This window comes from Malurus melanocephalus, unplaced genomic scaffold, assembly GCF_030028575.1.
Source record: "Malurus melanocephalus ecotype Western Australia unplaced genomic scaffold, MMel_1.1 scaffold_207, whole genome shotgun sequence".
Classification (NCBI taxonomy): domain Eukaryota; kingdom Metazoa; phylum Chordata; class Aves; order Passeriformes; family Maluridae; genus Malurus; species Malurus melanocephalus.
The window spans coordinates 566,423-579,504 of NW_026623439.1; the positions used below are offsets into that span (position 1 = coordinate 566,423).

At 47.3% G+C, this 13,082-nt stretch overlaps 1 protein-coding gene across 1 annotated transcript in view; it reads right to left on the reverse strand.

Moving 5' to 3' along the window:
* Positions 1-6,322: 6,322 nt before the first annotated feature.
* Positions 6,323-13,082, reverse strand: part of PCDH15 (protocadherin related 15) — a 456,551-nt gene continuing 449,791 nt past the window's right edge. The window contains exons 38-39 of the mRNA XM_057373749.1: positions 10,289-11,707; positions 6,323-8,848 (exon numbers count right to left, since the gene is read on the reverse strand). Of these exons, the coding sequence (XP_057229732.1) occupies positions 8,297-8,848; positions 10,289-11,707 (1,971 nt within the window). The 3' untranslated portion in view covers positions 6,323-8,296. The remainder of the gene's footprint in view (positions 8,849-10,288; positions 11,708-13,082) is intronic.

The window sequence follows — 13,082 nt, forward strand, 5'->3', positions numbered from 1 at the left end:
CGTGTGATAATTTTGATGAGCGCAGTCAATGCCCCGGTAAAAGCGGAGCGCTTTTCTGGCCCGGCCCCGTTCGTGTGTGAGCAGTTCGTGCAAAAACTCCGTGGTGCATCCTGGCTCTTGGACACTGACAGAATGGGATCCTGCATCTAGCAGGGAAGGAAAAAGAATCGTTTCATTGCTGTCTCTGCAGTTTATTGGCTACAAAAGAAAAGGCAATTCCCACATGGTCTCTTTACTTGCACCCACTGAATTGCATCAAACTCCCTGCACACATGCACTTTCCCTCAAGTTCTATGTACCATTTTACCCTCTCACTCTGGTAGATCCCAAACCCCTTCAAAACATCTACCAGCTGCTCACAAACAAAAACCCAGAGTTGGCCTTCATAGTCCCTTTGCAGTGTCTGAACTTGATGAAACACACTAGTGATTCACACTTTCCTTCTAAACCGTAAGCATCATAGCATCCCCACGTTCTCTCAGTGTTTACACAGTTCATCACTAAAGTGATGTGGTTCCAGCTGCAGTTCACACTGAGATGTGCCCTGACAGAAAGCATTCCCTGACCTTCCTCCTTCCCTGTGAAAGCTGATTTTTGCACCTTCAGTGTTCTATAGTGCAAGCAGCTATACCTCCCAGAGAAACTGTTGTCAGGACAGAAACCTTCCTAAAATAGCCCCTTCTCCTAGCAGCATTTAAATTGCCCACAGCATACTGAGAAAACCCTCCTTTCCCAGATATATATGTGCCATCACAGGTTTCGTGGAGCGCCGTGGCAAACAGTCCAGCAGCTGCTCCCATCAAAGCAAGCAGCTGCAGAAGGTTTATAAAAAATTGTCTAAGAAAGGGCAGGGGTTTGATATTTGGGGTATTTTGATCCCTGGAGAGTCACTCATGGATGTTAGAGGTGGCTCTGAAGTGATAGTTCAGCTTGAAATACTTCCTGAGGAAGCTTCCTGCTTTGACACAAAGGGAAAGTCTTTGAACACGCCAAACAAGATGCAGCCATTTTCCCAGAATTCCATAAACTGGCATTGGATGTGTTTATCATGGGCTGTTTTTGTCCTGTTCCCTGCAGCTGGCTCAGGTGAGTGCCCAACACAACTTTCCAGCTGAGCCTTCACTGGGTTTCGCTGCAGTGACTCCTCTGGGAGGCAGGGTAGAGCTTACCAGATATTGGGAATCCTTGATTTCCATCCTTCCCAGCTTCTCCTACCATCCCACCCACTTTCCCTGCGAATTTTTTTCTTTTCTTAGGGACAGATATTCATCCCGACCCAAACTGTTCCATGATTCTGTGTTGTTTCCCATGGAGCACTCAGGTGAAGGCATGCCACAATCCAGGAGTAAATAATTCCCAGGCCCCTCCCTCTAGATCCAGAAAATGGAAATCCTGCTGGGAAGGAAGCACAGGAATCAAGGGGACAGATCCTGCAGCAGCAGCAGATGGGAGGTTTGCACTGGATAAATTTCAGGAGCTTTGCTGTCTGGTCTGTTCCATTTATCCTCTTTTCCTTTCACAACAGCATGTTAGTTTGAAGACTGCCAGGTTTTTGGGAAGGCTGAAAAGTTATGTCAGGACCAGAGCTGCTGCTGAAATCCTTGTGACCTCCCAGTTTGCTTTGCCCCCTGCTACCCCAAGCTCCTTTGGCACAAGGAGCTCTTCAGCTGCCTTCCCCTCCCAGCAGAGTGGGAATGGTGCTCTGGATGTGATGGGAGCTGCACTTTGTTCCTGATGGAGCCTCCTTCCTGCCCCCATTTTTAACCAGGGTTTCTGCCCTCCATTTCCCAGGAAGATGTGTTTTATCCAGTGCTCTCTGCCCATTCCCAGCTGGAAAAGAATGGGTGGGTGTCTGTGGAAGGGCAGGAATGGAGAAAATCCCCTCCAGGCACAGCAGGCAGGGCTGTTGTGCCAGCCTGGGCTGGCATTTGGCATCCTGGTCGCTTCATGAGCCTGGCTTGTACCATGCCCAGCCTGGCACCCTCTGTGCCCCCATCCCCAATCCTGCCTCTCCCACTCCTCCTCACCCTTTTGGGGCAAAGGAAGGAGAAGCAGTGGCTGAGCCAGGAATGAGAGCCTTGGGATCAGTGCTCCCCTCCCTGTGCTTCCCCTGGCCTTAAAAATCCCTCCCACCCCTGCTGTCCACCTTCAAGCTCTGTGCCCTGATATCTCTCCAGAATCTCCCTCCTTCAGTTACCATTTTTAAAATGCATTTCCAGCCTGCAAGGCCAAAATGTGCAACAGTAAATGAAACTGGTGGGAGGGACAAATATTTATGACTCTTGGCTTGATGATAGAGTAAAGCTTTGAGTTTATCCTTTGTGTTCCTCATTTAAGCCATGATGATTAATCAACACTGGCCATTTTGTTCGCCCCTCTCCCCAGGACTAGCTCAATATAATGCTAAATCCAAGCAAAACCTGCTCAATATTTGGTATCTTTAAAACCTGCACTTTGCTTTTTCATTGAAAGAGCCTCTCAGCTGCATTTCTGAGATAGCAACTTGGAATAAAGCAGCTCTTTGGGAATTCTGGGAAAGCGATGCTGTCTAGGTCTGATGTCTGGGGTGTAATACATAAAAAAATAATCATCTTTCTACTTGGGCACAATTAATCAGATTACATAATGACCTTGATGCCATTTCCCTCTGTGACCTTTATTGAGGAAAGAAGAAATTCTTCCTCTGATGCTAAAAATAACCACAAGAGAGTTTTGCTAAACTTTGCTGTTATCATTCTCCCTAAACTCTTGAAACAAAACTCGGCCTCCCTCCAGCATCACAGCCTTCAGTTCTGCATCATTCTCTGGAAGCATCCCATCCCTGATCCCCAAAATTCTCCCCCAGAACCCTGGCTGGATTTCTGTGGCGTTCCCAGGAACACTTGTCCTGGGAATAGCTCTGTGTCTGCTCTCAAATTCTACTTAGTTGGGTACCATGTCAACAACCTTCTGGGAGCAGAGGACACAATCTGGAGTGTTGTGTACTAAAAAGGGTAAATTTTAGCTTTGTTGCCCTTAAAAGGCAGTGTTTGCTAGTCTTTAGGTATTTCAGCAGAGCTTTGAAGGCAAAGAGAAAAATTTTCAACAGTTTCATGCAGGACTTTGTCCTTGCTTAGGACAGCTGTGAAAAGACACTGCAGAGACACTTCCCTTCCCTGAATCCATGTGGGAATGCAGCCAAAACAATATCCCAGCTGTTTTCCCCTCCAGGCAAAGCTTCCAGGACTTCCGGGAAGCCAAATATTGGTTAAACCCCACAGATCTGTGCAGAGCACAGCAACTTCACAGGGAATCCCACTGCCAGAGGGCAGGGACAGATGGGATCTTGGTCAGGAATTGTTCCCTGGGAGGGTGGGCAGGCCCTGGCACAGGGTGCCCAGAGAAGCTGTGGCTGCCCCTGGATCCCTGGAAGCATCCAATGTCGTGTGGGAGCCACTTTTTGCAGGGTTTTTGCTGATGCTGGGTGATTTGTGAAAGGATCAGTAAATTGTGTCTTATAAAGAGCCAGAAAGATCAGGAGCATTCCAGCTCTCTGAGCTGATGCCACCTTGAAAGCCTTGGAATTTTCTGCTACAGGTGAATTACATGATTCTGCACCTGTTGCTGCTACAGTTTTGATCCCGTTCCAGCTTTAACCTGGGATCAGCTGGGCTCACTCAGTCCAAATAGGGGAATCACCGACACTGCTTTCTTCCAGAAATAAGGAAAAAAGCAAAACTCCTCAGCTAACAGGCAGCTGAGAGCCAACTGTCTCCAAAATTCACCTGATAAACTGCAGGGCTTCGGGCTTAGCAAAGTGTGAGGTTTATCAGTGCTCTGTAATAAATGCATGTCCTGCCCAGACTATGAACAGTGATAACTTAGCAATATGGAATCATGGAATAACTTCCATTGGAATGGCACTTAAATCCCATCCTGTGCCACCCTCTGCCATAAGCAGGGACACCTCCCACTGTCCCAGGCTGCTCCCAGCCCCAATGTCCAGCCTGGCCTTGGGCACTGCCAGGGATCCAGGGGCAGCCACAGCTTCTCTGGGCACCCTGTGCCAGGGCCTGCCCACCCTCCCAGGGAACAATTCCTGCCCAATATCCCATCCATCCCTGCCCTCTGGCAGTGGGAAGCCATTCCCTGTGTCCTGTCCCTCCATCCCTTGTCCCCAGTCCCTCTCTGTGTTTCCTGTCATCTCCTTCAGGTCCTGCAAGGCCACAGTGAGGTCACCCCAGAGCTTCTCCTGTCCAGGCTGAACAATCCCAGCTCTCCCAGCCCTTCCCTCCCAGCAGAGCTGCTCCATCCCTCTGACCATCCTGGAGCCTCCTCTGGGCTCTCTCCAGCAGCTCCAGGTCCCTCCTGTGCTGGGTACAGGGGCAGCTCTGCAGTGGGGTCTCACCTGAGCACAGGGACAGAACCCCTCTCCCCTGCTGCCCACGCTGGGGCTCAGCCCAGGGCACGGGGGGTTCTGGGTCTGAGCTCCCACCCACAGCACCCCCAGCTCCTTCTCCCAGGGCTGCTCCAGCTGCTCATCCCCAGCCTGGATCCATCCCAGGGGTTGCCCCAACACAGCACCAGCACCTGGCCTGGTTAAACTCACTGAGATTCCCAAAGGCCACTTCTTGTCCAGGTTCCTCTCAGTGGCTCCATCCTTCAGGAGAGTTTTAAAGCCACCGTTTCTGCAGCAGCATTTGAGGGGTCAGCTAGGGTGAGCAGGAGAACCAGGTGAGAATCATTTGTCTCCATCCACCAGCTGGAAATGATTCCTAATTTTAACCTTCCCCGTTAGACCTGGCATTTACTGCAGGAAACTGCAGGAAAATGGAGCAGCCACTTCCCAGCCACTGAGAGCATCACACAGAAGGAACTGGGGGATAACCACCACTATGGCTATCACCCACTGGAGACCCTTGTAAATACCAAACTGTGTTCCCTTGGCATGTGTGACACCTCCCAGGAAGGAATTCCATGGCTATGATTGGCCCAACTCAGCCCATTCCCACTGGGTGTTTTTCCACCATTTGCTAAAAAATCACTTTTTTTCCCTCCCCCAATCACTCTCCATTTTGCTGACTGTTTCCCAGGTTCTGGCAGGACTCAAGCTGTGAGGGGAGGATGCTGAGGGATTGTGCTGAGACATTTCTGCCAGCAGCATTCATCACCCACCACAACCTCGCTGTCCTTTCCGTCACACCAAATCCTGGCTGCAGGGACTCCCCACCATTAAGAGAGAAATATTTTAATATTAACATTTAACTTCCCAACAGATCCCTGATAGATCCTTGGGGCTTTCTCTCACACTAGTAAATACTTAAACAAGGGAGAAAATAGCTCAATTTTCCACCTTGCTTTCCTTTTCCCTCCCCAGTGGGAATTATGCTGCCCTTCCACAGCCCCAGAATTCCTCATTTGGATCTTCCCTGATCTGAAAATGTAGCAGGTGCTAAGCCACAAAACCCTGCTTGGAGTAGTGTAGGAATTAAATCAGTGGCAGAAGGGGTGATTAGCACCTTGATCTGTCAGCCAGTGAGTGCTTCTGCCACTCAGGGGAAGCTGCTCGTGCCTTGCCTCAGCCTGACAAATTCCAGTGTTTAAATAGCTCTAAATTACATCCCAAGGCACAGATCTGGAATTCTACTCTCTCTATCCAAAGCTGTGCTAATGCCTCCCTTCCCAAAGGGAAATGAAAGGGATTTTGTTTTTTTTACTGGAGCAATCTGAATGGTTCCTGCTGTTGTTTCTGGCTGCCACCTCCCGCTCACAGCCTAAAATCTGGAATTATTCATGGCATGGCATCCCCAGGAAGCAAAGTTTGCAATTCTGTATTAACTGACAGAATGGCACCCCCAAAAAATAAAAGGGAAAAAGTACCCACTCCTCCACACCCCCAAGTCTTGTGCACCTGAGAAAGATTTCCCCAAGGTATTCCCAGTTTTGAAAGTTTGGCAAAATTGAGTTACAGTTTAGATAACATGGACACTGCACTGATGAAAAAAGTGGGATTTCTGATCTCTGCATTGCAGGAGAAGCTCTGAGCACCTGGACATCACAAAGGAGCTGGTGGGGAAGGGATTTCCTTTGGATAAACATGGACAGTATTCCTGACCACCAGTGTCCAGCCCCAGCATCCAGAGCTACAGCTGCTGTAGCTGCTCTAGAAATAAAGAAACTGTTTCTTTTTCCCGCAGAAAATTTGGAGAAAACATTCCTCGAAAAAGCACATGACCCTGTTGAATATTAGGAACAGAACTGACAGACTTTGCAATAAAAGTGAGGCAGTGAAATAATAGAAGCGTCTTAAACAGGATTAAAATATAACATTTTACTTGTTATTTCAAAGAATAGATTTTTTTTTTCTTTCTTCCATCAGTCTTATGTGTTTGTCCAGCCTCCAGCTAAACTCCAAACAGTTGTTCTAGCTCCAATCCCAAGTGCAAATATGCCAAGAAAAAGGAATCAGCAAAAAGAAGTGCCCGGTGGTTTTGGTTTTTCCACGTGTGAGAGGCTACGGCGCATTTGTTATGCCTCAAAACAAGCACCAGTGCTCCAAATATTTGGTCAGAAACCTCAGCTCAAGAAGGAGGTATTGGACAAAGAGGTCACATCAACATCACAGGTGGACAGCTCCCAAAGACAAACATTCCCAAGATCTGCTGCAGGAGAACTTGGGCAAAGGGAAACAACCCAACACTGCTGCAGCAGCACCAAATCCTTTCACTGCCAGAGCAGATCTGCCTTTCCCAGTGCTGGTGATGGGGCCTCGGCTGTGGGGCTGGAAGAGAATGGCCATACCAATCCCTTCCTTATTAACTACACACCTTTGCTGGCTCTTCCAACCTTGCCAGAGGAATCTGGATTGTTCCCACAACTGGTTTGGTCTCACCCAAAAAAAGTTTGCACAACACAACAGGACCCTTTTCTCATGTGAACGTGGTTCTGTTTTTTTCCTTTGCTGCTTCACACTGGAGAAAACCACTTTGCTCTGTGACTTGTGGGTGTCAGTTACAAGGAACAGTGGCATTTCTCAGCTCCCTACCCAAGCTAGGACAACACATTCAAAACTTGGAGGTAAAACCAGAAATTGTAATCAGGTGCCCAAATGTGTGTGGTGTATTTCACACGTAATAAGTACTGAAAGCTTTGGGGACAGCTTTGCGTGCATGTCCTGAGACCCTTTGCCCTTCCCAGATCTGTCTGTGCACATTAACCTCTAAAATATTCCCTTTTCCTCCTATTCTTCCTGGGGTGCATTTGTCTTTTCAGCAGGTTTGTGTTCAAAGTTATCAAAATGCAGTGGTAATGGCACTGGTTAACCCAGCAGCCGGGTGGACTTGGGATTGGATCCATCCTCTTCCTATTAATTACTCTTTAGTGCCTCCCACTATGACACAGGCTCGTGGATCATCCTTTATTTATTATTATTATCCTATCTGCTTTATTCCAGAGGAATGCAGATAGAGGATGACAATTACTGATGGAGCACAAGAACTGCACCTAAAGACCGTGGAAAGAAGCAAACAGAACTGATGTGGGAAGAGATGAAAAGATGAAAAATTGACTGGAGAAGAAAATTGAAATGAGCTAATTTACAAAAGAAAATGAACACAACATGGCCAGGTAACTCTCAATAAGATTAATTGCTACACATTGCCTTCCTCTTTGCAATGTTTGTCTAATTTCAGCTTCTGTTGCACTTTTCTAAGTGGAGGTGCTGTAATCTCAGGAACTCTGATGCTGTAACTTTGCCAGCTGGGCACTGTTTGTATGAATTGCTCTGACTTTGGAAATGGTACTCAAATTTCAGCAGCAGCTGAGGATTTGCTCCATTGACTTGGATGGGTTTATTTTGCATTTATTACTCTGAGGTCAGAAGGCAGAGCTCTGGATATGAATCTTGGGCATAAATAAACCATTCCCAAGTCTAAACAGTAGAGCCACAAGTACCATACAGAAAAAACAAAACCAGGCAGGGGTAGTAGAACTGTCTGGAGGGTTAAACCAAAGGGGGCTGTGCATTTATTAGTAGTTTACTGTTCATCAAACAAGAACTCCAGATCCAAAAATAACTCATTAATTGAAACCAAGTAGTGTTTAGTGAATTGGGAGCCTGTCAGAACTGGGGAGGACAATGGATCAGTCTGAATGTGAGTGCAAATTTTTGTCTGGGCCTTTTTAAAGCGTGTTGTTCCTCATGGACACCGGATGTGCACCACACAAACTCCGTACATCTGCCCCTGGGTGACCATAGAAAGCACAGTTTATTATAAACCGAAGTAAAAACAAAAATAAAAAAAAAAATCAACAAAAATCACAGTTTTGTCATTGGTATGTGGAGGTTGTTCCAAGGGCCCATCCAGAGCTCCTCCTCATCGGACTGTGTGTGCTCACTGTGCGACTCCAAGGGCTCCTTGACATCCTCGTGGTCAACAACCGATTCCTGCTCATCTGTGCTTTTCAGTTTGGCCCCCCCAGCCTTTGTCACTGCACTGTCAGTCCCCACAGCGGATGAAAAGGAGACGCTGCAAGGCCTGGAGTTCACTGTGTCTCTGGGGGCTGCTCCCTGTGACAAGGTGCTCAGCGGAACGCTCTCCTCGTGCGTCACTGCCAGCTTGTCCAGTTTCCTGAAGTGCTTCCCCAGCCGCACCGGGGACGTGACTTTGAGGTTGTTGCCGAGGCAGACGCGGCGGGTGCGGACCACGGAGCCGTTCTGGGCGATGTAGACGTTCCCATTGCCGTTGGGTTGGGTGATGGTGCTGCTCAGCCGGTTCCTCTGGCTGCCGTCGGGAGCCGTCTCCTCTCCCGTTGAGCTGGTCTCATACTCCGGATCCACCACCAGCTTGATCCTCTTCTTTTTGGCCCACTGTTGGACAACAAAGAGAAATGTCAGGACAACCCAGCAACATTTCTTCACTTCCCTGCCCTTTCTGTTCATTGATTAATAATTTGTATCAATTTCTATTAATTTGGCACCTTTCCCCTTGTGATGTGCACAGAAACCATATTTTAAGAAACTACTCCAAGGCATAAATTCCAGGAAGCTTTTGGAAGTTTTCCCTCCTGGCATTGTGAATCCCATGCATGGGCAGCTCTGCTGTGTATGCAACACATATCCAACAGAGAAAATCCCAGGACACACACCAGGGAAAATCTCAGGCCCAGTGCTGGCAAAATGGACTGGTTAAAAAAATAACAGCTCCAGGCTTTGTGACTATTCTAGGCAGGTGGCATTGGTGGAGACATTTGGGAAGATGGTGGAGAAACTAGACTTCAGGTTTATTTAACTTATGTATTTTTTTCAAAGAAATTAATGCAAACTATTTCCAAGCTTCTGTGACTTTGCAGCAGCAGCCATTCCTTTATGGTGAGCACAAAAACTCCAGTAGTTATTTCAATTTCTGGTTATCTTTTTAAAATAGATGCCTCCTTGCAGCACACTGAAAAGACCTACTATTCACCTTGAATCAATAATTCAACCACTAAGATGGCATCACAGTTAACCCCCACCGCAAAACACACAGAGGAACATGAGAAAATTCAGTTTTTAGAGAAAGAAAATCATGCGAGATACAAATAGGTGATAACTCTTTAGCTTTTGAGAAGTTAGACTTGGTAAAAATTTCTTGGATGCCTGTTTTATTGTTCCTGGAAAAGACAGACAATGTTTGTAACTTTAATCCCATGATCCAGGAGCAGCCTAATCCCAGCTCTCCCAGTAATCCCCTAAAGTTTTGGGAATGTTGTTTTGCTTCAATTCCAGTTGTCCTTACTGCAAACAAGGAGCAGAGAACTCATCTGAAGATTAGCAAATGTATTAAAATGGTATTAATGTGAAGGATGAAAACATGGATGATGTTAAAATCTTTACATCCTCCTCCTAATCATGGATGACTTTAAAAATCTTTACAATCTCCTCATCATTCCTGTTCTTCCCTAAATCCCATGCTCCATGAAAACTGAACTTTCTGTATCTATGACTGAGTATTATCTGTAGTATGTGTATGTGGAGACATATATATATATATATATATATAGGTTTTTGTATATGTATCTCCACAGGGCTGGATGTAGTTTGGTTTTCCACAATTCTCTCCCAAGGAGAGTGAAACACTGCATCAGTAAGCTTTGTCCTTTCCTTTTGGCTGTGAGCATCCCTCAGGAAAGACCACACAGAAGGCACAGCAAACAAAACCACTCCTCACTGCAAACCACCTACTGTCACTCGTCTTTAAAAAGAGGTGGAGTCACCCGTGGCCTCCGACTCTGTAATTCCAGACTGGGACTGGCTGCTTTCCTGGGACACCTTTTTCCGTGTTTTCATTCCTTTCCCGTTGGTGTCAGAGCTCTGAGTCTCAGGGGACATGGTGGAGTTCCCGGACGTGGCCCTACCTGAGCTTTTTGTCCCCGCAGTACCTTTGGAGGTTGCACTGATCTCACTGTCCAGGCAAGAAGATTCCTTCTTGCTGGCAGTGTCCTCCCTGTCACTGTCCTCTGGATCAACATCTTCTGCACTCTCCTCCTCTCTGTCCTCACCAGGAGCAGCTGATTGTCCCCCCTTGCCCTCTGCAGCAGCAGCTTTTGCATTGGCAGCTTTAGAACCTGCCTTGTTTGAATTCTCTGCTGTCTTTTCTTCCTCTGCCTCTTCTTCTGACACCTCCTCTATGGTGTCCTCTATTTCCACGCTGGCAGAGGAGGTTTTGCTCTTGTAGCTGGATCCTGAGGTTTTCCTGTGGCTCGTGTCCCTGTCACTGCCTGAGGCAGTGGAGGTCACGGATTTCTGGCTGGAGTGTTTGCCTCGGGAGCTGCCTGCCCTGCTTTTCACACTGCTCTTTTCCGTGCTTCTCCTGCTGCTGGACTCACTGGTCCTGCTGTAGGAGCTCTGTATGGATGAGCTCTTGGACAGGCTGCCATCCTCATCACTCTCAGAGTCCTCCTCATCATCATCTTCTGATGAATCCTCCTCCGACCCACTGCTGGAACTGGATTCGGAGTCATCATCAGAATCCCCCAAATCCTCTGTTTCCTCATCTGAGTCCACGGTGCTTTCCGTGGCCTCATCCTGATCCAGGGTTATTTTCAAGTAGTCTTTCTCTTCTGACTCGGAGCTGCTACTCTTCCCTGAGGACTCATCCGAGGTGCGCCTCCTCCTCCTCCTCTTCCTCCTCTTCTCGTAGTCACTGTCCTCCTGCTCGCTCTCTGCTGTGATACTGATGGAAACTCCTGACTTGCCTTCATCCTTTTCAGACCCTTCCTCTCCACGTGCCAAATCCTTGTCGATCCCCTCCTGGAATTTCCTGGAGACGCTGATGCGCCTCAGCACGTGGTTCAGTTTTCTCATGGAAGGCCTGTCATCTGTGGATTTCTGGAAGTAGCTTCCTCTGATCATCATTGGTTTGTCCCCATCCGCTTGGCGAGCTGACATCAGCTTGGCATAGCTGGAGTCTTTCCTACCTTTCACTTTCTGCAGGATCATTGGGAATATCTTTGCCTTCTTCCACCGGGAATGGGCGGACTCAGCTCTTCCTACAGGTTTTTGGGCACTGACTGCCACACGACTTAAATGCATCACTGTCTTTAGCCTCCTTTTTCCCTGGCTTCTCCTAATTCCTCTTCCAGGACCACGGCCGAGGGCCGTCCCAACACCTAAAGGTCTCCCTCGCATTGGAGGCCCTGCTGCCCGCCTCATACCTCTGATGGGAGGGCCTCTGACTGGACTCATGCCCTGCAAATTATGAAAATTAATTAATTACCACCTGAAAGAGAGTTATTGTGATAAGCTGTAGTCTAAAGTAGAGTAGGAGCAGATGCATCATTTGTTTCCTGGCATCAAAATTAATTTACTTGTTTTAGAACAGTTTTGTTTACCAAAGTTACGGGGAAAGTTTTGGGGTTTTAGCATTTTAGAAAGTGCACAACTACCTTACTCCACAGCGGGGAAAGCACTGGCTCAGAAATGTTCTCTCTTCTCGTTTAAGAATGTATTCAGGTCTGGTGTTTATGAAAATTAGACTTTTTTCTCAAAAGAAACATTTACATCGACTTTTTTTTCTAATTGCCACTGACATTCTAAAACTTTTTTAGACTTCACTGTGAACTCTATGACAAATGAGTTTAGGTACTGCTTTTCTCAGTGGAAAATCAGAGGAATATCGGTAATAGACTCACAGAGTCTGCCTCGGGGTGATTTTATCATAATACATATTGGTAATATTCAATAATAATAACATACTGTTAATATGTATTCCCCTATCATCTGTTTTATGCCCACAAATGGGTCCTGTAGCTGTAAACTGGGTCTAGGGGGAGGGTTGAGAGCCGGAGGAACTCATGTCAAGTTTTTGTTTTTAAGGACTTGTTCCCGATGTGTGCTTGGCTTTCAGCACGGCAGAGTAACCCTGTCACATTTTTGCTCTTAGCTAGCTTGCTTCTTGTCAACTGAGGCAAGAAGCTTTCCGGGACTGGAACAGCAAAGCTCTGACTGCTTCTGTGCTTTCTTCTGGACCTGTTAGGCTCAGCTTTGGTCTGATAACCACACCATTGGCTGGGAGCTGGATGTTGTGGACCAGCGGGGAAGCTGCAGGGCACTTCATCCCACCTCCAGACCTTGGGAGAAGCCAAGCCAATGACAGAAGGTACTCTAAAAATCCACTATCTTTCTCTGCAGCGAGGAGATCAAGGTTCAATATCTAACAGTTATACTTTTTTTTTCCTCTGCCCTGGAAGCACTTTGTTTGTTAAACATTTTTTTTTTTTTCTCACTTTCATCAAAATATTCATTTCATATAGGTGGGACCCCTTTTCTTTAGAGGAAAGGGTCATCCCAGAGGATTTTCTCTCACATTTGTCTCTAACCCAAGACAGAGTCATGGAATGGTTTGGGTTGGGAGGGACTTAAGTCCAGTGCCACCCCTGCCATGGGCAGGGACACCTCCCACTGTCCCAGGCTGCTCCCAGCCCCAATGTCCAACCTGGCACTGGACATTCCAGGGATGATCTCTGGGCACCCTGTGCCAGGGGCTGCCCACCCTCCCAGGGAACAATTCCTTCCCAATATCCCATCTAAATTTCCCTTCTACCCATCTCAACCCATTCCCCTT